Genomic DNA, 23,014 nt, shown 5'->3' on the forward strand with positions numbered 1-23,014 from the left:
GAGAATCTCGGACGCAGAAGGGACTGATATTCTCGGGCAAGAGATTTCACAGATCCCAGGGACTCGGTGACACGAGTTACTTGCAAGCCACCCCGGAGGAGTCCCTTTGTCCCCGCTTACCATAGTCCTTCCTGCAGTATTTCTTCATGTTCATCTTCAGTTTGCCTTTGGAAGCCTTGCAATAGGAGTCACAGTCTGCAGGGGAGGACACAGATAGAAACTCATTAGGCCACTAAAGAATGGGCTGGTAGCCGAGTGGGCCACCTCCCTAGATACCCAGTGGTATCCATGGGCCAGGCCAAGCGGGTGGCCATTCAGGGCAGGCTGGCTTTCTAAAGAGGCCAGTGGGACAAAAGCCACCCCTCTTCCCTCAGCCTGGTGGAATAGTTCAGCCTCCATGAGAGCCTCTGGGACCACTATATCGAGCCACCCAGGGTTTCTGAGCACCACACCAATCCCTCCTGCCTTAAGATTCAACTGGAGCCTGATTAAAGCAGATAGAGGCCTCATTGTCACCCGGCTGTCGGGGTCTGTGTCAGGAGCTGGCTTTCATGGCATGAAGCCTCTGGCTGAGGTTAGGCCCCAACAAAAGAGGTCACAGGGGAAATTAGCAGCCCATGAAACATTTGAAAACCTCTTTGGTGTCCACTCCAGTGAAGTGTGCAAATAAAATGCCCACGAAAAGAGGTTAGCCCTAATGGGCCCCACTGCTGAGAGTGCTGCTGGCCACTGGCTGCTGGCCATACCTGCCGGCCACAGCTTTGGGGGTTCCGGGCTCTGAGAGAGCCAGGCATTCAGTAGACACAAAGTTTATATTTCCTGAAGTGGCCTTGTCCACTCCCCCAAATGCAGCAGTTAAGACTCTGGCCTAACTTTGCCCTCTCCTGCCAGCGATTTCTGCCTACACAAGGTGATGGCATCTCTTCCTGAGGTCTGTATGATCACCAGATGGGGAACCACCAGCCACCCACCCTGCCTGCACCACTATACATGCTGGATCTCCAGCAGGTCTTAGTGGGTAACAGTGTTATTCCCATTGGGCAGGTTAAGAAAACTAAGGTGCAAAGTTAGGTAAACTATCTACCACAGTCAACATGGAAGAAAGGAATGGTGTCTGTGAATATAAGACAGGAAAGGCAGGTGCACTCCAGTACTATGGCTGCCACCAGCCTGTGGCTAAGATCTGCAGGGGACACTCAGTGGCCTCTAGCCCCCAGCACGCAGCTCTTCTCTCAAGGCACTAGCTGTTTTGATGGATACTTCGCTTAGTCAGCACAACTCTAGCTCACCATCAGGAGCCGTGGGGCAAACGCCATAATTTGGGGTCAGTCTCGTGGGGCTCAATTTCAGGAACCAGTTTCAAGAAATGAAAGAAAGTCATCGCCCTGTGGTGTGTCCCTCTGCATCCTGTCAGGATAGCCCTGCCCAGGGACAGTAGAGGCTGCAGCATCAGATTGTTCTGTCAGCTGGGCTGGCGGTTAGTTCCAGGAGTAGGGAGCTTTTTGTGGGCTGTACTGTGTGTGGCAAAGCCCAAAGTGAAGACAGGAAAGGGCGCATCCCTCATATATAAGTCATCACATCACCTATCACAGCTGCTCTACCTAGGTGGAAGGAGCTATGCCGGGGAACCTCTGTGCCACCTGGCCGTGCCATCTTAATGGCAGCTGCCACTCCGAGGCTGAACCCACCAGGGTGTGCGTATGTTCTGGGGTTTCTGAGCCGGCTGGTGGGTCTCCTACACTGCACTTTCCACTTAAGGTAACTGAAATGCATGCAGAGCCAAATGACTTGGAGTCCACTTAGAGTCCATTTGGAGTTTCTCTGTCTGTGTGTGTGTGTGTGTGTGTGTGCGCGCGTGTGCGCGCGCATGTGTATGAAGTTATTGGCCCAAGTGAATGCGTTCATTTCCCATCAGTAGGAAATCATAGTACCTAGAGTCCTCCACACAGGCTCAGTAAGGCATACCCACTCAATGACCCAAGTGGAGAAGACACTACTGGGTGTGTCAGCTTTGCAGGAGGGAGACATGGTGCCCAATTTATAATACTGGAAAAGCTGAGTCTGGAACTGCCCAAGGGAGCCCTATCCTTTAGGGTTAGAAGGAAAACATCCATCCATATCCAAGGAACAAACCACCCCCAAACCTTCAGCATCACTGCCCATACCTTAGGAACAGCCAAAGTTCTAGAGCCAAATGTATACCCTGGACAGACATTATCCGAGAATGGGCAGGCGGCCACCAGGGCCTGACATCATGGTGCTCTCAGTACCTGGTTGCCAGGGCTCAGCTATCTCTGTATATCTCCAAGGCTGTACACACCCTGTGGTATCACACCTTGATGAACTTCCTGTACCCCATATATCATATCAAAGAGAATCTATGGTTCAGAAAGTCTCGCTGAGGCCATCTGTGAGCCTAACCTCTGGTCCCCAACTCCAGCCCTGCAGTAGGACTTCCCCTGAGTTTCAGATACCACTAAGGTCTGAGATCTGATCTGTCCATGACACGCTGCTCTAATTTCCTTCTCTGGGTGTCTGGATTCGGAATGCTCCTGGTGGTTCTGGAATGTCAGAGCAGACAGTTTCTGCACCCAGCGCCTGGCTCAGCAGAGGAAAGTCCAGACAAGTGGTTAAGTCAAACTCAGAAGGAAAAAAAAAAAAAAAAAAAAAAAAAAGGCCAGGCTCCTCTGCAAAGTACCCCTTCCTCCTCTTGCAGAGGAAGGCTTTTACCTCCAGAAACAGTTCAATACTGAGCTAGGAAAACATGCCAGGCCTGTTAGAGCTCTAAAAGCTTCCTCTGGAGAAAGTGAATAACCTTCACAGAGACGCAGCAAGAGCGCTTTGGCTGTCTGTGGCCTCTGTGTTGGGTCCAGACGACTGAGGTCACGGGACAAGCCGTCCCTGGGTAAGGAAACTGAGCCTGTACCTGCTTCCTTCCCTACCACCACCCACAGCTCCAGAGACTGCATCCACATGGTCCTGTCTCAGCCGAAAGCCCAGCTCTGACTCCTACAACATGGTATCTACTTGGCAGCCGCTCATGGGGCCTCTCCTTGTTTTGTTCCAAAACAGCTATAAAGAGAGTGAAAAAATGAAAATTCACACGAACGCCAAGAACGAAGCTGATAGATGACCCAATGCCGGAATCTGGGAGCAATCTCAATTAATTAAAGGCAGATGGTGGTGGATGAGGCAAGGCCTATGCAGCTTTTACCTCCAGAAACAGTTCTTTGTCTGACAAACAGAAAGATCACAAAAAAGGAGGAGGGGAAGGGAGAAGAGGAGGAGGAAGAGGGGGAGGAGGAGAAGATGACAGCAAGACAATGAGCAGAAAACAGACAGACAGACAGACAGACAGAAAGCATGGGCAGGGAGGGGAGTTTAAGGAAGGCAGGGCTGTAAGCCATTTGTAGTGACTCTGAACTTGTATTTTTGTCTAACTCACAGATGCAGAGAATCAGAAAGTCAGGCAGTGGTAACAGTGAAGGTACCAACTCCACAGAACAGAAGTCAAAGAACAGGCCAGGTAGCAAGGGAGTGGAGCCTTGCCTGTCTGACATGGGATCCAGTCATCAGAGCCATGCAGGGGTCTGCAGAGGGCCAAGCCGTAAACACACGGGGGCCATAAACCCTCACGTCTACTTACCTCTCCCATGGCAACCACTTGCAATGGGTATAACAGGCTCAAGTATTTCTAAAAAGACATGGCTTCCATGAAACCGTGTGTGTGTGTGTGTGTGTGTGTGTGTGTGTGTGTGTGTGTGTGTGTGTGACAAGGCTGAACTCAAAGGCCATGGGGTACACAAGTGTTGGGGAAATAAAAACTAAAGTAAGTCACAGGAGCACAATTAAAAGTCACTTCTGAAGCAGCAAGAGAGGAGGGTACTGTAGAAAGCGAGTCAGCGTGGAGCATGTGCAGCAGAAGCTCCTAGTACGCAGAGGGAAAGGATACAGATGTGAAAACCAGAGACAATACGGACATACAAGAGAGTGGAGAGCTGACACATGATTGCACTTCAGCAGTGGCCAAACAGAAACAGAATCAAGGCTGGGTAGGACCCCTAAGCCCAAGACAGAACCACATGTGCAGAAGGAAAGGGTAGGGTACACTCCTTCCCTCCTTCCTTCCTTCCTTCCTTCCTTCCTTCCTTCCTTCCTTCCTTCCTTCCTTCCTTCCTAAGGATTTATTTATTTTATGTATGTGGGTACACTATCACTATTTTCAGACACACCAGAAGAGGGCATCAGATCTCATTACAGATGGTCGTGAGCCACCATGTGGTTGCTGGGAATTGAACTCAGAACCTCTGGAAGATCAGCCAGTGCTCTTAACCACTGAGCCATCTCTCCAGCCCCCATATACTCTTTTCAAAAGCAAAGGAAATGGCTCAATGCCTAGCTATGTCTCTAATACATAGGAAGTGCCTATATATTTCATACAAGAAAAATATACTAGAGATTGAAAAAATAACAATAAAAATGGGCAGATGATCACTGAGTGATGTCTACAGTGTCTTCAGGGAGAAAATTTCCAGCACAATAATTTTATGACAGTCTCATACATACTGGCCACATACATACATACATACATACAAAAAGAACATTCTCAAGTGTAGAGCTCAGAAAATAATTCAGTATTTGTTTTCCAACCACCTATAAAATTTCTAAAAAAGGGCTTTGAAAGAATAAACTTATGCTGTAACACAATGTGTCCCAATGTCATTAAAGATAAAAGTTTGAAATTTGGTTCTAAAACTTAAGGCAATATCAAAACGTGTTAAAATGCTGACAGAGGAACATTAAGAACATATGATTATAAGAATTTAGTTGAAAATGTAGATCATATTAACAAAACTCAGTAGAATAAGGCAGGGAATCAAACTAATTAAACAAAAATGTCAAGGGTGTTATTTGATGCTTGACTCTGCCAAATAAGGTACTTCTTTTTAAATACCATAAAACACCGGAGAACAAATATAAATTATAATTAAAATTATGCCAAAACATAAGCCAGAGAAAATAGTAAATATAAACAGGCATTTTTTTGATACAGTAAGATTATAAAAGAGGGGTGGGCAAGATGGGTCCCTGTAATTTTTATAAAAATTTAAAGAAAAAATATCACAAAACACCCCACAACTATTTGGCAATAAAACGGTAAAAGTAAAGTTAGAATCGAATGTATGTTCCTGTTCCAATACTGATTTCACAATACTCAATCATTGTCTAAGAAGGAGGGTCAGTTATTCCTCACTGTCAATTTAACTGCACGTAGAATCACTTGGGGTGGGGGCTGGTTGTACACAGAGGTCATGTGTGCCCTCCTTCTCAGTGCCTACACTGACTGCTCACAACCACCTGTAACTCCTGCTCCAGGAGATATGACACCCTCTTCTGGCTGCCACCAGCATCGCACTCACAGAGTGCATATGCATAGACACACACAGAGTCACACCTCTAGGGCAGTTCTAGAGGAATGGCAGACAGGAGGAGACAGGAGGAGAATGTGTTACCAGCAGCCAGGGGCTCAGAGACCAGAGAAGGAGGAAAGCGAGTGGTCCCTGCCTCTGCTGGGCTCCCTGACCTGATACTACCAATACCACCTGGACCATTTGCCTTGCCACGCCCTGATGCACTGCTGCCCCCCCCCGCCCCGCCCTGAGGTCCTAAGCTAAAATACACCCTTCTTCCTTTTAAGTTGTTTTGTCAGGTACATTGTAACATTGACAAAAGAGCTAACTTATACACAGGGATATAAGTGGAATTTTAAAAGACAATTTAAATAGGGACAGAGGTATTGTCTAACAGCAAATACAGACAAACTAAAATTAATCAAGAAGTACAAATCTTAATATCGGAAAAGGCAAAATTTTAAAAAAAAATGCTTAAAACACACACAGTAAAGGAACTAAGTAAAATTAGTTTGTGGGGCCAGCGAGATGGCTCAGAGGGTAAAGAAGATTGCAGCCAAGCCTGACAACCTGAGTTCAATCCCCAGAGCCCACACAGTGCAAGAGAGAATCAACTCCTGCAAGATGTCCTCTGACCTCCACATACGCACCATGATACACTATACCCTCACAGATGCATACCATAAATAAATAAACAAATGTAAAAGTGTTTTAACTATCTTATGTGTATAATATTTCCCTGAACTATATTAAGGGGAGAAAGAGAGAGACGTATAAGTAGAAAAATATTAAGTTAATCCCAAGAAGCTGAAATTGTACACACCAGCCTTCCTGACCACACCATAATTAATAATGCTTGTTGTGACGGAAGAAGAGATCAAAATAAGTAAGCCAGACTCAGCCCTAGAAACTTAGAAAAATGAGTAAAACCAAACTCAGAGAGAGAGGGGGGAATAATAATAATAACAGCAGAAGCAGAAAGGAGGGGGGGGGCAAAATTACACAAACACAAAGCCGGAGTGTTTGAAATGCCTCCAAACAAACTTTAAAAAAAAAAAAAAAAAGACCAGACAAAACATTGTCATGTCTAATTATGAATAAAAGAAAGAAAGCAGACAGACTCGGAAGAATGAGGAAAGACCTACAGATATGTTGTGAATTAGAAGGCTATTGTATGATGACTCCGGGCGAGAATCCCGGAATCCGGCTGAGACGGGTGTTTTCGGGAGAACTGAAATGACCGAACTGAATAGACAGCCTTGAGATGTCTAGAATGAGTTGGGTTCGGAGACAGGGCCATGGGAGCCTGTGACGGACACGGCTGGCTCATGCTACTCGACTTATTTAGAAATAGAAAAAGATGGAATATTATGAAAGGACAGACTGCATAAAAGCACTGAGATTGAATCATTTCACAATGTGAAACAAACAAGTCAACAAGTAACAACAACAACAACACACCAGTTTCATATGTCTCAGCCTTAAAACAAAAACTGCCAGAGCCCAGACCGGACAGAAAATCTTGCACACCAGTGACCATCATCTGACTTCTAGAAACCCATCCACTCTCCCCAGTGGTCCCCATCACACTCCTGCTGACCCTGTAGGTCTCCGACTGAATGTTCAGGTAAACCCTGGCAGCTCTATAGAGGCACCTGCTATAAGCTGCCCCTTCTACTGGGCTCTCCTCCCCCACCAAAGACGAGGGCTGCCAGGGTCCACCCCAGGTGCCACCTGGTCTCCACTTCTCCGTCCAGCGGAGGGCTGCTGGGACCCAGAAGGGGCCATCTGCCTGGCCTGGGACGGCTCATCCCGTCTGGCTGGCATCCTAGCCTCTCTTGGGAGCAGCCTACCTCCTTTTCATTCCTCCCACCTGCTCTCCTGACCAACCCACAGCTAAGAGCCAAGAGGTGCCCTGCAGGCTGAGCCCCTTCAGGCCTCTCCTGCACCTTGGGTAGCTGGCCCCCCTGTTCTGCCTCCTGTACCTAGGTGCCAAAACCCTGCTGGGCCAGCCTGCTCGCTGCCCCAGGCTCATCTCCAAGCATATGGCAAGCAGAGCCTGGTGGCCTGTGGCGGGAGCCCGGGGTACCGCAGCTGGCACCTCCCCTCAGAGCAAGGCGGAGAGCTGGCAGAGGTCTCAGTCTTTGAGCCCTGGCACACTCTTCAGCCATACCTCTGCCCCTGTTCCTGGGCTACTGCTGTTGGGAAGCTGTGGGTTGGGTAGCTAAGTGAGGACCATCACACTGGACAGAGCATCCCGAAGACTTGGGTGAGCTTTGGCTCCCATGGCTAGGTGCTGGGAAAGTTCTTGGCTCCCTCTGAACTGGAGGAGGTGGCTCAAGGGAAGGGGGTACACTCAGCTGCAGTCTGTCTGTCATAAGTGATAGAAGACAAGTGGAACCAGTTTGACCCACAGCTGTAGGCTGCATGAACTCTGCCCAGGCCAGCAAGCCCAACTTGAATGCGTTCAACATCCAGGGTACCCAGGGGAAGCCAGGGGAGTTCACAACAGCCATTATGGGGGCAGTGGGGAAAGAACTCCCACAAGTGTAATTCTTGCTTGTAGTGAGAATTTTGGTTTCTTTTAAAACAATTCTGTGAATATGGTTTTGTTTTAGTCCCAGGTGTAGGATAAAGGGCTGCTTCAGATGGTCCACAGCCGCTAACTATGATTTGTCTCGTGCTCTAGCAGGGGCGTGACTTTTGCCAGCTGCAGATAGTTTACATTTGGAATTCTAGAGACTCTTGAGAAGGTACAAATGCAAGAGCCCCGACCAAGATGAGCCTCGAGAGGGAAGTCTGCTGCTGCTTTTGCTATTGCTGGATTGCTAGTTGGAGATATTCTAATGACAAAGATGGGGCTTGCCCCAAGGAACTCCTGATCAGCAGAAAGTAAGCAGGAAGTAGAGATATCAGTACCCCCTATCCCCCTCTAACCTTCTTTCTCTCCTACCTAGTGTTGGGGGGATTGGAAGAGATAAGGGTGAATGAAGCAGGGCAGTAGATATAAAAACCCAGTAAAGTAACCAAAAAAAAAAAAAAAACACTACTCTTGCTCCTGGTCATTGGCTGCAGGTGGGTCCTTCCTGTCAGGTAAGACCACCTTCTCAGCATCCAGCCACTTCTCCAAAAGATCCAAGTTTCACACAGCTCCTTAACCTCCATGCAAGTATCTCTCTAATGTGCGCTGGTCTCACCCACTGAACCATCACCCTGAGCCTCAACAATAAAATGTCCACTTGGGGTCATGGGGCTCCTAAAGTGAAGCCACTTCTGGCAACAGACTGACATAGGACCTGAATGTCATGTGCTTTGTAACCTCTGTGACAATCAAGTTGAAGAAAGCCCCCAAAGGTAGGGTCAACAAGATGCTTAATAGGTAAACAGTGCCTGCTGCCAAGCCTGATGACCTGAGTTCGGTCCCTGGTACCCACATGGGAGAAGGAAAGAGCGACTTTGGCATTTTGTTCTCTGACCTTCAGAGACATGAAGGTAGCATCTTGGTGAGGTAGCACTGAGAACCACCTGTCTAGGAGAGACTCCACACACACACACACACACACACACACACACACACACGCACACGCACACGCACACACACACACACACACACACACACTTGTGCCAAGAGACTTAAGCACCCCTAGCACTGACTACCCCAATCCTGAGGCCATTCTTCTTTGACAGGGCAACCTTGCTTTTATGATTTTACCATTTGCTTGAGAAGTTTCCCTGTGCACCTTCCTATGTGGCTGACTCTGGAGAGTTCTAGGCGGATCATGAGACAAATGACAGCAACTGGCACTATGGGATTGGTGGCAGGGTGGGGGGTAGGGGGGTGGGCCAGTCATGTGAGTTCCATGGTGAGTGTCATGAAACAATGGCACCTGGAAAGTGAGGTCGGTGAGCAGGACACATTGGCAGAGAAGGACGGAAGGCAAGTGGAGACCCACGGAGATATGAAGGCCATCCTGGTGAGGTAGCACTGAGAACCAACAGTCTGAGAGAGTGTTTTCCCAGATTACATCCCAGCAGGTGCAAAGACCTCAGACTGAGGAGATCAGGGACGGCCATCCAAGCGCTGAAATGTTGGGTGGTGGGACCATATCTGGTGTTTATATTGTTACTTCACTGCCTGATCTACATTTAAAGTTTTACAGGATGTAATTCTCACATTAAAAAAAAAAAAAAAAAAAAAGCCAGATCTGGTGCATACCGATAATCCCAGCACCGTGGAGGCAGATATAGGCAGAGCTCTTTGAATCTGAGTTCAGCCTGGCCTACACAGTGAGCTCCAGTTCAGGCATGGCTACATAGGGAGACCTTGTCTCAGAATAGAAAGAAAAAAAACACACACACACACAAAAAATCAAAAAACAATCAAACAAAAACCCTTGACTTCAGTAGCATAGGCCCATAATCCCAGCTACGTGGGAGGCAGGGGGACCACAAGTTCGATGTCTGCCTGAACGACTGAACAGGTTCAAAGCCAACTTAGGCAACTCTTTGAGACTCTATCACAATATTTTAAACATGAAAAGACTGGGTATGTAACTCAGTAGTAGCATACATGAGGCCTTGGGTTTAGTCTCCACACCACAAAACCCAAAACATTAAAAATGTCCTGAGGACAGGGGTCATTTCCCCATAGGATGAGAATTCTGTATCTGTGACCCTTGGTACTGGCTGGTCTCTTATGTCAAGCCAGCACCTCTCCCAACTGCACAGATGACACCAAGAAATCAAGGGAACAAGCATCATTAGCCAGCCACATACCCACCGCAGCCATGACAAGAACATGCTGTTGAGAGTGAGGACGCTGTCATAGGCAGGGTGGCTGGGAAGAGCTTGCTGTAGACATCTTACAGAGACCTGAACAGTTTAAAGAGGCAGAGTCATCTGGGGGAGGAGAGCAGAGTGGAGAGGTTGGCACGCACAGGGCCTTGAGGCAGGATCCAGCCCAGCCCAGCCTACTGGGGTGTCCTGCAGAGAGTGAGTAAGAAGAGAGCACAGGGCTACCCTGTGAGGCCTCTGAAGGCATGTGAGACTTGCTGTCTACTTAAAGACTGGTGCAAAGCCACCATGTGGTTCAAACCTGGCCTGTCATCAGACCTTTAGCCACAAGGAGTCAGGTCTGGCTCTTCACCCCTCTTAGGAGTAGGCCCTGGGCTAGCTAGGCGATCCTTGCGTGCAAGCTTAGCTCTGTACTGTATTCCAAGAGTCACTTGTTGCCAAGGCCCGTTTCTTCCTGCAGGACGGTAGATAGGAGCCCTGGTAGAGAAGGGCGCACAAGAACAAGGATTCACACCCTGCCTCATCACACACTGGATATGGGGAATCAGCTAGTTGAGACAGGCTGACACATCACCCCGACTGATACTCCCAGGAAAGCCCTGCCCTTTCCTCTGCCTCATCCCCAGAAGTGGCCACCATCTGACAGAACCCTTTATGTGCTAAAAGGGGCAGAGGCAGCTGCTGGAGGATACATGCAACTGTATAAGGTACCCTGGCCTTCATACTTTTCATGGAAAGCCATCCAATAAAACCTTATACACAGATCCTTGGGGCTGGAGAGATGGCTCAGTGGTTAAGAGCACTGACTGTTCTTCCAGAGGTCCTGAGTTCAATTCCCAGCAACTACATGGTAGCTCACAACCATCTGTAATGGGATTCGATGCCCTCTTTTGGTGTGTCTGAAGACATTGACTGTACTCACATATATAAAATAAATAAATCTTAAAAAACAAAACAAAACAAAACAAAAACAACCTTATACACCAGGCAAGATTCCCATAGATCTGTGATAGTCTCCTGAGTATCTAAGTTCCTTTCTTCCTAAACCTGTGTTCCAAACAGTGAAGACCTTTTCTTCCAGGCTGTCCATGTGGCTCACCATGCCAGGTACTCACTCTGGAGACCAAGGCTTTAAGTGGAAGCAACTGAGTTGGGGCTCTAGCAAGAACCATTACTGTCAGTTAAAATAATCCTACAAGTATGACTTCTGGTTTGGGGTCCTTGACCATTCTGAGCAACCCTGTCTCCATCCGTAAGCAGCAACGACAGTGTCAGCAACTCATTGCCGGATTCAGGCAGGAATGACAGTGGAGGGTGAAGACAGACTATTGGATGGGACCATTGGACTAAAGGTGGCCTGGGGGACCCACCCGGGAGTTTGGGGTGAATAATGCCTGTAGGTATGAAAGAACCAACTGTATAACTGGTGACTCAGCATCTATACCTGTATCTCCAGTGGCTTTCCCTTTGGGACTCAAATGAGCCTGTTCCTTCTCATGTGCTGGGCAGCCTCCCTCTGAGCACAGCGGAGAACCTTCTCAGATCTTAGTATGCACTTCACCGTCTGGAATGGTCTGTTCCTCATCCTAGAAAGCAGACCTTAGTGCCCCAGAACTTGGCATGAGGTTCATTACCAACACTCCTTGGGGCCCCAGGGAAGTGTAAAATAAGCTAGCTGCAATGAGCAAGCCTGTTCAGACGGCCAGAACTACTAACATAGGTTCCGTGATATTGATAGTGACTGGCTGGCTGCTCATAAGGTAGCTGGCTAGTTCTTCAGCCTTGTGAACACTCTGATCATAACGTGTGCACACTGGCACTGGGATGGAGGTGAGAGGGGATACACAGAAGTCAGGGGGCCTAGACGCTTTCAGAGACATAGGGTACCATCTAGAAAGACCTCCTCTAGCCTCTGTACAGGGCACTGTAGTGTCTTTAGGGTGTGGTGCGTTGGGGGTGGGAGGGGAACAGGTGGCTTCAGTGGGACTTCAGAAGGCAACTTGTCACTTCAGTCTTAGCTGCTGGGAACCCTGCAGGGAACAGGATGTTGGGGGGAGAGTGCAAAGGAGCTGACAGCCTGGAGACCGCTGGCACTGGGGTCCCATACAACTGGGTGTCCTTCAACACAGCACTGTGCCTTACAGCTCCGGATTCCTGACTTAGGTCCATGGCTGTCATCTTTTACAATCCTGGTAAGACAAGGCTTGACATGTAATCAGCACCAGGATCATGGATGCTCTCATGAGTCTTACACTACCGCAAAGACCCGTGAGAGAAACCCAACTTTACTGTATTTCTGTCACATCCAATTTCTGTTTAAGCCCAAAGATATGTCTCGCTCAAATATGTCCTTGACTCTCTGAGTTATGGCTGACCTCTGCCTGTCCCCCTGGTTTTAGAGGATTGGTGTCCTCAGGACATACCCCACACTGCAAGGAGAGGACTCTCAGTTTATCTGTCTCTGCTCCTGTCTGATGTCAGAGGCCATGTGCTGCAGGTATTTGCTGAACAGGCCAGGCTGCCACTGAGGCTGGTAGGCTAAGACCCTAGGTCCTGCTTGCCTTAGTCCAAGCACGGAAGTCACTAGGCTCAGGATCAGAACCCACAGGAAGCAGCCAGTCTGGGTCAGCCTAGAAAAGTAAAGGCTGGAAACGAGATTCCAAAGGGTGGAAAAAGGCAATTTGGGAAACACCGCAGTACATAAAAGTGAGGCTTGGCACACATGGAGCCGTGCCTGAGGAGGAGGGTGGGAGCCGATAAATCTTCCCTATCCTGGGAGCTTGGATGGGCTCTGGTGTTTTATTTGGACTTTAATAATACAGATCCAAGATCCACCACCTTCTTAAGAAAATATATTTGCAGATTTTAAATACCAGCCCTTGGACTCCGCAGGCAACTCTCACTCCAGAGATGGGAGGTCTGTGCAGGGGAACCCCCTAGGGATGAGCAGCCCCAGTCCAGGCTACTTGGGCTCAGGGCCCACCGTGCCTCAGTCTTCCCGAACACACTGGGACCTCCCCCCCAAAAGGGAAAGACAGAGGTATGCTGGGCTTAAGGATGTGGTACAGACAGCCAGGCCCTTCCGCTTAGGGCGGGCCCCAGGCCTCTCCCTTGTAAGTTCTGTGGGCCTGACTGGGGGTGGGGTTCCAGGCTAGAAGAGGTCAGGGGCTGGACTGACCACAGGAGGGAGCAGCCCCTCTTTTTTTCCCTTGGAACAAGAGGGTGCAAATGAGTCCCCAGCATGTTCTTTCTTCTTGCTGAACAAGATGGATTGGAAAACAAATTGGCTCAAATAAAGCATGTAATTAGATTAGAGCCTCTTGCCCAGAGCCTCTGGGGTTGCAAAAAAAAAAAAAAAAAACCGCCCTCCTGACTGGCGAAAGGACACCTTGGCTGGCTACACCAGCTCCCAGACATCCAGAATTTTCTCTTGAACCTCCGCTGTCCTCCTACAGGTCCCCAGCCAATGTCGATTATGCAAAGGAGATGGCATGAAGACCTCCCCAGACCTCAGGGTTGCCCCACACCCCACCTGCAGAAACTGCCTGTCTTGGAGCAGTAATGGTAACCTAACCCAGGTAGTAAGAAGGCCTGGATGTGGTAGGCAAAACCAGGATGGCTGCAACTTGCTCTCCATGTGACCTGTACCACCAAGAAGTAGAAGAACCAGTATTGGCTGCCCTGACTGTCACCCATGAGGAGACAGGGGCAAAAAAACTCTGGGTCAGCCACCCCCTGGAACTAAGGCAGGTGTCTCTGTCCAAAGACACAGACACCCTGAGGACCACTTGAGCACAGACCCCTAAGTGCCCCTGTCCAGTGCAGAGGCTGCCCAGTCTTAAGGGATCTGAGAATAATCTCTACGTGGCTGCTGTTGTATCTTTTGTCCCTTCCTTCTGTCAAACCCTTCCCTAAATACTGCCTCCTCTGTGCATGCTGCCCTTCTGACCGCCAGCCATGCCTTTGGGAAATCAAGCCATATTCACAGTCTGCTGTATTCGAAGCGATGTTGGACTCAGGGAGGAAATTCCTTTTCCCCAAACTATTTCTAAAATCCTCTATCAAAATGACAGATGACTTCTGGCCCCAGGGCTAAAAGAGAACTCAGACAGGAAAAGAAAAAAGAAAAAGAAAAAAAGCAAGGAGGAAAGACAAGATCCTTGGGGTTCCCTGGTTGAAAGGCTTGTGATAAACAACGTATCTCCAGGAAAAAAAAAATGAGGAGTGACAGAGGAAGCACGGATGATCATAAGTGACATCCAGACCACCCTCCTGCCTGGCCAACCACAGCATGAACCTTATCTGAGACCCAAAGCACCATCTGGGACCTAGAAGTCGCTAAGGAACTCCTTGATGTTTAGGGAGTAAGCAGACATATTCTTGCCATCCATGACCCAGTCTGTAACTTTCTGCTGGCTGCTGGAACAGACAGGGGACACAGAACATACTCTGGCAGAGTTAAAGGAGATCTCATGATACCAGCAGCAGGCCTGACCTGGCTTTCCCGTTGCCTCTGGTGTGAGCTGAAGTTTACGACTGGTCCAAGGGTAGGCTAGGATTGTTCTTGGCTGAGCCTCAGCTGACTTCTGTAACCTCCGGATGGTCTTAGGTCCACCTTCTGAAGCGGCCTACACCAGCCCATGCACTGAACCAACAGGAGAGCCCTCCAGGCTTCTGTAGGAAGGGCCTGCTTGCTCCCTCTGCTTCTGGTACCACTGATACAGACTCAGCGTGAACCGCCATACACCCAGCTCTGCAGTTGGAACCCCCGTAGTGTCTGTCGAGGCTCACCCAGCCTCCCGTTCCTCAGCTGTTCCTGTGAGGATGGAACAAAGCCCTCCCTCCTCTTCACCTGGTGCCTAGCTGGGCCCAGTGGGAAACAGCTCAGATTCCTTGACTGGAAGCCAGCGCACAGGCACACCACACACCGGGACCCACACAGCTGTTTTCCTCAGTTCTCTGGGGAGGAGCAGTGAATGGTAAAAGCTTCCTAAGGGGCAGAGCTTCGGCCCACAAGGGAAGCCCCTCCCTCACGTCATCATAGTTTAATTATGAATGAAACATTAATTAACTCTTCTTACAAAGACTAAAAACAATTTTACTGCCATATTATGAGCATAGTATCCTGGAGTCTATATAGAGTTACCCCGGTATCTAGGGAAGAGTCAAAGGCTCCAAGAACATCTTCAGGTCCCAAGATCCACAGATGCTCAAGACCCTCATTACAAACAAACAAACAAACAAACAAGCCGCAAAGCAAATCCTGGGCCTCATATGCATTAGGAAAGTGCTTGACCACCAAACTTCAACCAAACCCTTTGATATTTCATTTTAAAACCGGTTTTGACCAGGTTGACTTCAAATTTGTGATGCCCATGAGCACACCTAAACTGCCTGCTGGGAAGTTTCTGGGCAGGCCTCTTAGAGAGAATCCAGAATATGCAACTTTCACTTAGCTGGGAGTGGGGATATGGATGGCAGAGGCCCAGGAACACAAGCTTCTTTCGGGAGCTGGAGAGCAAATACCCCCGAGCCCCCCGGAACACATTCACAGGGCTCCCTCAGAGCTGTCTGGTCTCAGGTGCCTCCCTGCTTGGTAGCTGAGCTTTCTGGAGTTTCTGGGGGCTGATCCACACATCCTCTCTTCTTCCTCCCAGAGACATGCTCACACATTCAGAAACCTCTCATTAGCCTCAAAATCCAAGACTCTTACCATGCCAACAGTTCTGCAAACCCTGGAGAGTATAGACAGGGCTTCCCTCTGCTTGTGATGAGCTACCCAGCTGGTGAGGGTGTCCTCTAGGAGAGATGCAGGAGGAAACAATACAGAGACAAAGATCTGCATACCAGCTAAGAAGCCTCCTAGGACGTTTCCAAGATTCCAATTCTGTTCCCTATGTTCAGTCTTTTAAAGCAGTGGTTCTCAATCTTCCTAATGTTGTGACTCTTTAATACAGTTCCTCATGCTGTGGTGACTCCAACCATAAAATTATTATTGTTGCTGCTTCATAACAAATTTTGTTACTGTTATGGACCGTAATGTAAATATCTGTGTTTTCTGATGATCTTAGGCAATTCCTGTAAAAGGATCGTTTAATCACCAAGGGAGTCTTGAACCACTGTTTTAGAGGCTGGGCTTTTTTTTTTTTTTTTTTTTTTTGAAGACTCCAAATTACCAATCTTGTCGTCTAATTCAATCCGTCCCCCCAACAACCACAGGCCCTGCCTATACAAACTAAACAAACCATAGATAAAAATACTTTAGAAAAAAAGGGTATGTGTATTAAACATTGACATTTTCCTATCATCATTCTCTAAAGAAAACCACTCTTTAAAGAGCTGGCTTAGTGGGTAAGAGTGCTTGTGGCTATTCTGGAGGACTTAAGCTCAGTTCCCAGCACCCACCTCACCTTTTAACTCTAGCTCCAGGGAATCCGATGCCCTCTTCTGGCCTTTGCAAGTATTGCACTCACATGTGAATACACCTAGACACATATACACACATAGGTACATACACAGTCATAATTTTAAAATTAAATTAAAAAACTATGTATAAACACTGTGTGTGTCATTCTAGACATGCGCCATTAAGAGATGAGTTAAAGTATATGGAAAGATGTACGACGATTCCATGTAAACACTCCACTAGCTTATGGAAAAGACTTATGCATTTGCAGATTCTAATGACCTCAGGTCCTGGATACCCAGGGACCAGTATATCTTCCTCTCTTATCTGCCACCTGTGCCTCTGGGAAACAGCAGCCCATCTGGAAGATCAGCAAGCCCCCCTGAACCTGAGGCTTCATTTGTAAAGCAGCGAGGACGCAGCAGGCTCTCAGCAATGCCCGTCAGGCCACAGGAAGTGACATCAGTATCTGTGGATCTGGGGTTTGGCTAACAGTTCAAGAATGGAATTGGAACCATTCACTGTACTTACATGTCTTCCTCACACAGCACAGCTTGAAGGGTCCCAGGGAGCCACAGTGCTGTGTCTACTCAGCTCTGGGATGGTTGAACAGGCAGAAATTGAATAAGCGGACAAGTGCACAGCCACCTCAGAACCCCCAAGGAATTCTGGGAGTTGATGAGTGAACAAGGGGAAATAGAAAAAAACTACCCCCAAGCCAGGCTGAACAAGAACCCCACACTTTCAGCCTGTTGCCCGAGTGGGGCCAAGAGAAGGATTCACAGCACAGGCTCTGTATTTCCTAAGCCTTTCCAAATTGCAGAAAATGCTGCACCTGCCTCCATCTGTCTGCGGCTGCTAATCCACTGTAACAGCTCTGTGCCCCCATTCTATCTCCCCCTCGGCGGGCAGAGTTATCCCGTGTATTCGCCTTTAATAAGCTGAAGCTATTCGTGGCGCTGTATTCACTGGTATCTGCTCCCACCGGCCTGCCCCACAGGGTCTCCTTGTCAGATCTCCCAGTGAACAGGGGATTTTGTGTTCAGCGGGGAAAACAAAGCTGTCCCAACAGGGATTCAGTTGGCTCTCTGCACACTTCTCCAGCGAGAGCCAACAGTGGACACAAACTGGAATTGCTGTCAACGCCAAAAGGGGATTCAGATGAGCTGAGCCGGGCTCCCTGGGAAGCCGTGAGAGAAGAGGATGGTAGGCCTGGAGCATCACCTTGGCTGGCTGGCTGGCTGGCTGGCTGGCTGGCCAGCTCAGCTGGTTAAGCCAGTATAGATGAGGTCATGCCTTGGAGCCTGGTAGCACTCTTGCTCTGTTTCCCTGTACCTAAACTCCAGGCAGCTGTCAGGCAGGAAGCACACTGCTGGCTAAGACTGGGCTAAACTGCTTCCTACACAGAAAAATGGCCTGGCTTTCTGATGCCAATAACTACAGCATCACAGTGACAGGTGGCCACAGATGCACCAGAAGTCAGCAGTGCGGTCCAAATGATTTATGTGCAAACTGTACATGGTAACCAACCACTAGGTCATTCTCCATGTATGCATGAATATGGCTTGCATTACCCAGTACCCCTTGCGGTTAGGTATGGTCATGTGACTGGGTTCTAACCAAAGCGATGGGAGCACAGGTGAGTCTGAGCTCTTCTAGGCTACAGAAATCGCCCGGGGGCCTCCCAGCAGTGACTCGGTGGCCCCAAGGGATGGCAGAGCCATACAATGGACTCACTGCCAGAAATAAATCATTCAACTAGGGACACCTGTGGGTGACGGCTGTTGCATGAGCAAGCACCCCCTGGACTGCAAGAGGTTTATTATCACTCATACCTGATCAATACAGGCAGTAAGAAAGTCTTTTTTTTTTTCAAGACAGGGTTTCTCTGTGTAGCCCTGGCTGTCCTGGAACTCACTTTGTAGACCAGGCCGGCCTCGAACTCAGAAATCCACCTGCCTCTGCCTCCTGAGTGTTGGGATTAAAGGCGTGTGCCACCACGCCCGGCTCAGTAAGAAATTCTTAACTGCAGCGGCAGTAGCGTTGGTGGCATTGGCGGCAACAGTGGTATGCATGGCAGAGATGAGCTGTGAGGTAGCTGAGTGACCGGTTAGTTAGTGTGAGAAGGGCACGAGGACTCCAGAGAACAGCCGAGACTTTCTGCAGTAGAGAACTGCCAGGGACTGACCAAAAGAGAGAAACCCGTGCCTGGGCCCAAGCAAAATCTTCTAAATTACTTACTTGGCTCTCAAATTTGGAGGAATCCAGGACCCCTGACAGGGACCAAAAGCTGAGGATACCCAACTTCCTTAGACAGTATGGTGGAGTCATGGAGAGGACCTACCCACATCCTCACACATATTTTAAATCATCTCTAGCTCATAGTGCTTGATACAATGCAAATGTTGAACAGTCACTAGACTGTATTCATGGGAAGACAAGGGAAAAGGTTAGTACAAGTTCAGTGCAGATAGTTCAGGACAGATGCAGCTTGGGTGGTTTTTTTGGTTGTTGTTGTTGTTGTTTTTTAAATCTATGATTGGTTGAATCCACACACTCCAAACCCATGGTCACAGAGGGCTGAGGTAGCAAATGTGGTAGATGTCCCGCTCTGACCTCCTTATTAGCCCACCACACCCATCCCAGCTGCCGCAGGTACTGGCTGCTAATCACGCATGCTTGCAGTCTTTGGCTGATGCACACTGCTTTGCCAGGCAGTATCTGGGCAGTCACAAGCTTCAGTGGGGAGTCCGCAAGCCAATCCTCAGCTGATGTTAGAAGTGTAGTGTCAAGCCGGGTGTGGTGGCACACGCACTCAGGAGGCAGAGGCAGGCGAATTTCTGAGTTTGAGGCTGGCCTGGTCTACAAAGTGAGTTCCAGGACAGCCAGGGCTATACAGAGAAACCTTGTCTTGGAAAAACAAAACAAAACAAAACAAAAAAACAAAAAAAGAAGTGTAGTGTCCTGGCTTCTGCCTTATCTATGGCATCTTCTCCCACAGGACTGCCTCCTCGGAGTTCTGGAGGGGTTTTAGCCCTATACTCTCTTGTCTTCCTTGCCTGGGAGTACCCCTCAGTAAACTACCTCAGTAGCAACCCCCGTCTTAGGCCCCCAAGGTTCTAGAGAACCTAACTCAAGATACTTGATCCCAAATAACCTAAAGAAATGGCTGGCATCATATCACCTTTTAAACATACAATAAAACTACCACCATATACAGGACACAGGGCAGACATGAAGTCCAGAGTGATGACAATGTTGGGTTCTCCAACCCCAAAAGGAGTCCTTGAGGCTTCTTTGTCTGGTGATGATGGAGATTCTGTGAAGCTTTAAGATGCTCAGGTGAACCTACCCACCCTGCAACTGAAGGAGATGCAGCTAAAGGTTGTTTCTCCTTTCTCTGATCCCACACTGGGGCATTATAAATACTACGGAAACTATGAGTTATCCCACCTGCTAAGGTGGGAAGGAAAAGTGGTTCTGCCTTGTGGAGCCTAGCTCAGTGAGGGCTTTTAAGAAAACCTTAAAGTATATGCTGGAGAGATGACTCAGTAGTCAAGAACACTAGCTGCTCTTGCAGAACACCAGGGTTCGGTTCCCAGCACCCACATGGCATCTCACAATTATCTACAGCTCCAGTTCCAGGGGATCCAGTGTGCTCTTCTGAACAGGCATTTGGCACATTCATGCATGCAAACAAAGCACTCAGATACATAAAATAAAAATAAAAAAGACACATAAAGTATAACTTAAAAAAAAAATCTTTGTGCTGCTTTCTTGGAAACTCATTGTCTTGAATGGTCCATGAATTACAGATCTCCCTCCAGTGTGTGTGTGGGTGGGATGGGGTGTGTGTGTTATTCACTGCTTCCATCTCTCCCTGCAAGGAAGCCAGGCTGACTATAAACTGTCACTCTCCCATGTGACCTAGAACAAGTCCCTACCCTCCTCTAGGACACAGCCTTTCATCTATCAAATACGGAAGCCATAGCACTGACCTGTTCTTAGCCAGGTTCTTAAGGGTAGAGTTGATGGCTCTAATGGTGGTTGTTAGAACCATTAAGTCTGGGGTGGCATAGAGGTTTGAATAGGTTTGGCCCCCATAGACTCATGTGTTTCAATGCTTGGCCATAGGGAGTGGTGGTATTAGGAGGTTCGGCCTTGTTGGAGGAAGTGTGTCGCTGTGGGCATGGGCTTGAGGTCTCCTAGTGCTCATGCAAGCTCTGCCCACTGTGGAATGAGACTTCTCTTGGCTGCCTGTGAGACACAGTCCCCTTCTGCTGCCTGCAGAAGACAGTGCCCTCCTGGCTACCTGCAGATCAAGATGTAGAACTCTTGGCTCCTCCAGCACCACTTCTGCCCGGATGTTGCCAAGCTTCCCCCCATAATGATAATGGATGAAACCTCTGAAGCTGTAAGCCAGCCCCCAACTAAATGTTTTCCTTTACAAGAGTCTCTGTGGCCATGGTTTCTCTTCACAGAAATAGAACCCTAACTAAGGCAGGTGGTTTGACATCTCAGAGTGTGTTTAGTCAAAGAGTCAACATGGGTGCTATCCTCCAGCCTCAGGGATGGAGGGGGTTTTACTCACCCACTCCACTTTACTGGCTGTTGGGGTTTTGAGGGACCACACTGACAGCAACAGCTTAGCTCAGTATTCACGAGAAGTCTGGGAGTTCAGGGCAGAGGTATGTGCTGGCATACCCCGAGATACTCTATCGTCTTCCCCAGGTTAGCCAAGCTCTGAAACCTGCACATCACCCCATCATCCCCTGCCATTAAGATCCCTGGGATGTGGGGTGTGGGGTGTGGGGTGTGGTACCAGAGCCTCCTATCCTCTTTCTTTCCTTGACACCTGTCATTTGCCTCATTATGCATCCCCCTCGGGTCCTAGAGAGAAGAACGCCCACGAAGGACTAAAATATTCTATCCCACTTGCTCCTCTGACCTCCCGACTCATCCCTTTGTCCTTCTCCAGGCTGGGGATAGCTCCACATGCAAAAGCCCAGAGACAGAAGAACAATAGGGTGATTGCTCTGTGCTGCTTAAGGTGACAGGGAACCCTGGCAGCAGGGGTGGGGACAGATGCTTTCTAACATTGCTTAAGCCCAGCCTGACCTCCACCCTGCCCTCTGTGCAGGCTCAAGAAGGGGAGAGCAGGGAGGGAGAGGGGACCAGGGAAAGCAAAGGAAGGCAGTGGACAGGGAGATGGGGGGGGGTAGAAAAAGGGGAAGAGGAAGGGAGGGAAGGAGGGTGTGTGTGTGAGAGAGAGAGAAAGAGAGAGAGAGAGAGAGAGAGAGAGAGAGAGAGAGAGAGAGAGAGAGAGAGAGAGAACAGTAGAGAATAATTAGAGAGGGAGAAGGAAAGATAAAATACTCCTCCAGGCCACTCAAAAGCAGTCCACATCAAATTGCCACTTGGGGATTCCCAACAGTGACCTGTAGACACTGTGAGTCTGAAAAGTTCAACCTAATACATAATATATCCCATAATACATATGGGGTCAGTCTGGCCTCAAGCCAGGGGGTAGAGGGCAAGACACACTGGCTAGTGGAAGAGACCCATAGCTCCTTCTCCTTCGCTCTATCTCTGGGTCCCTTACCTGGAGAGTTCTGGCAGCTGGGCTGATGTTACAACATCTGGATTTAACCCAGTGATGTACAACTAGGGGCTGCTTTGTCCCAAGGCGACACCAATTATCATCACTTGCCTGAAAAGCTCCACACCTTGTGTTGTGGACAGTCCCCACCACTACCACAAGCACCCCAGCCCAAAGCCAGTTTCTGCTGAGGGTGGACACTCTGGCTGAAAACAAACAAACAAACAAACAAACAAACAAAAATTTAAAAACATGGCTAATACCCTTTTTAGAAACTGCTCATCCTTTTCATCTATTAAACCCTCTACACTCACCAAGATGACACAAGGCAGCTCTGGACATTTCTCTCTGAGGTACTCCTGTGAGGGAAATTCAGAACTCACACCTCCCCAAAGCCAGGGGGGTTGCCCTGAGCTCAGGCTGGACACAGCATGGCCTCTTCCTCAAGGGCTCATGGGGGTCACCAGTGACAGCAGGCACCACGTAGGCAGCACCATTCCCAGGTGGTGACACTTCCCATCCATCATGTTCACGAAAGCATCCCAGGACCCTTTCTAAATGCAATGCTCAGTGGATCACACCATCACGGAATGACTCAACGGAGAAGCCATAAGCAGCCCAGCTGCACGACACATTGGGGGAACAACCAAGAAATTCCTGAACACTGGCTGTGCGTTAGACAATTATTTTTCAGGGGTGTGTTCTGAAACGTTTAGGGATGGGCTGGCATAATGTCTCCATTTTTCTTTACAGGCATTTAGGTATGGCTGAGGGTATAGGCAGGGGGAGAGCATTGGTTTGACA

At 48.7% G+C, this 23,014-nt stretch overlaps 1 protein-coding gene across 1 annotated transcript in view; it reads right to left on the reverse strand.

The window, feature by feature from the left end:
- Nucleotides 1–23,014, reverse strand: part of Ntn1 (netrin 1) — a 178,653-nt gene that overhangs the window by 16,916 nt on the left and 138,723 nt on the right. The window contains exon 6 of the mRNA XM_021212484.2: nt 121–195. Coding sequence (XP_021068143.1) covers nt 121–195 — 75 coding nt within the window. The remainder of the gene's footprint in view (nt 1–120; nt 196–23,014) is intronic.

This window comes from Mus pahari, chromosome 14 (genome assembly GCF_900095145.1).
Source record: "Mus pahari chromosome 14, PAHARI_EIJ_v1.1, whole genome shotgun sequence".
NCBI classification, from domain to species: domain Eukaryota; kingdom Metazoa; phylum Chordata; class Mammalia; order Rodentia; family Muridae; genus Mus; species Mus pahari.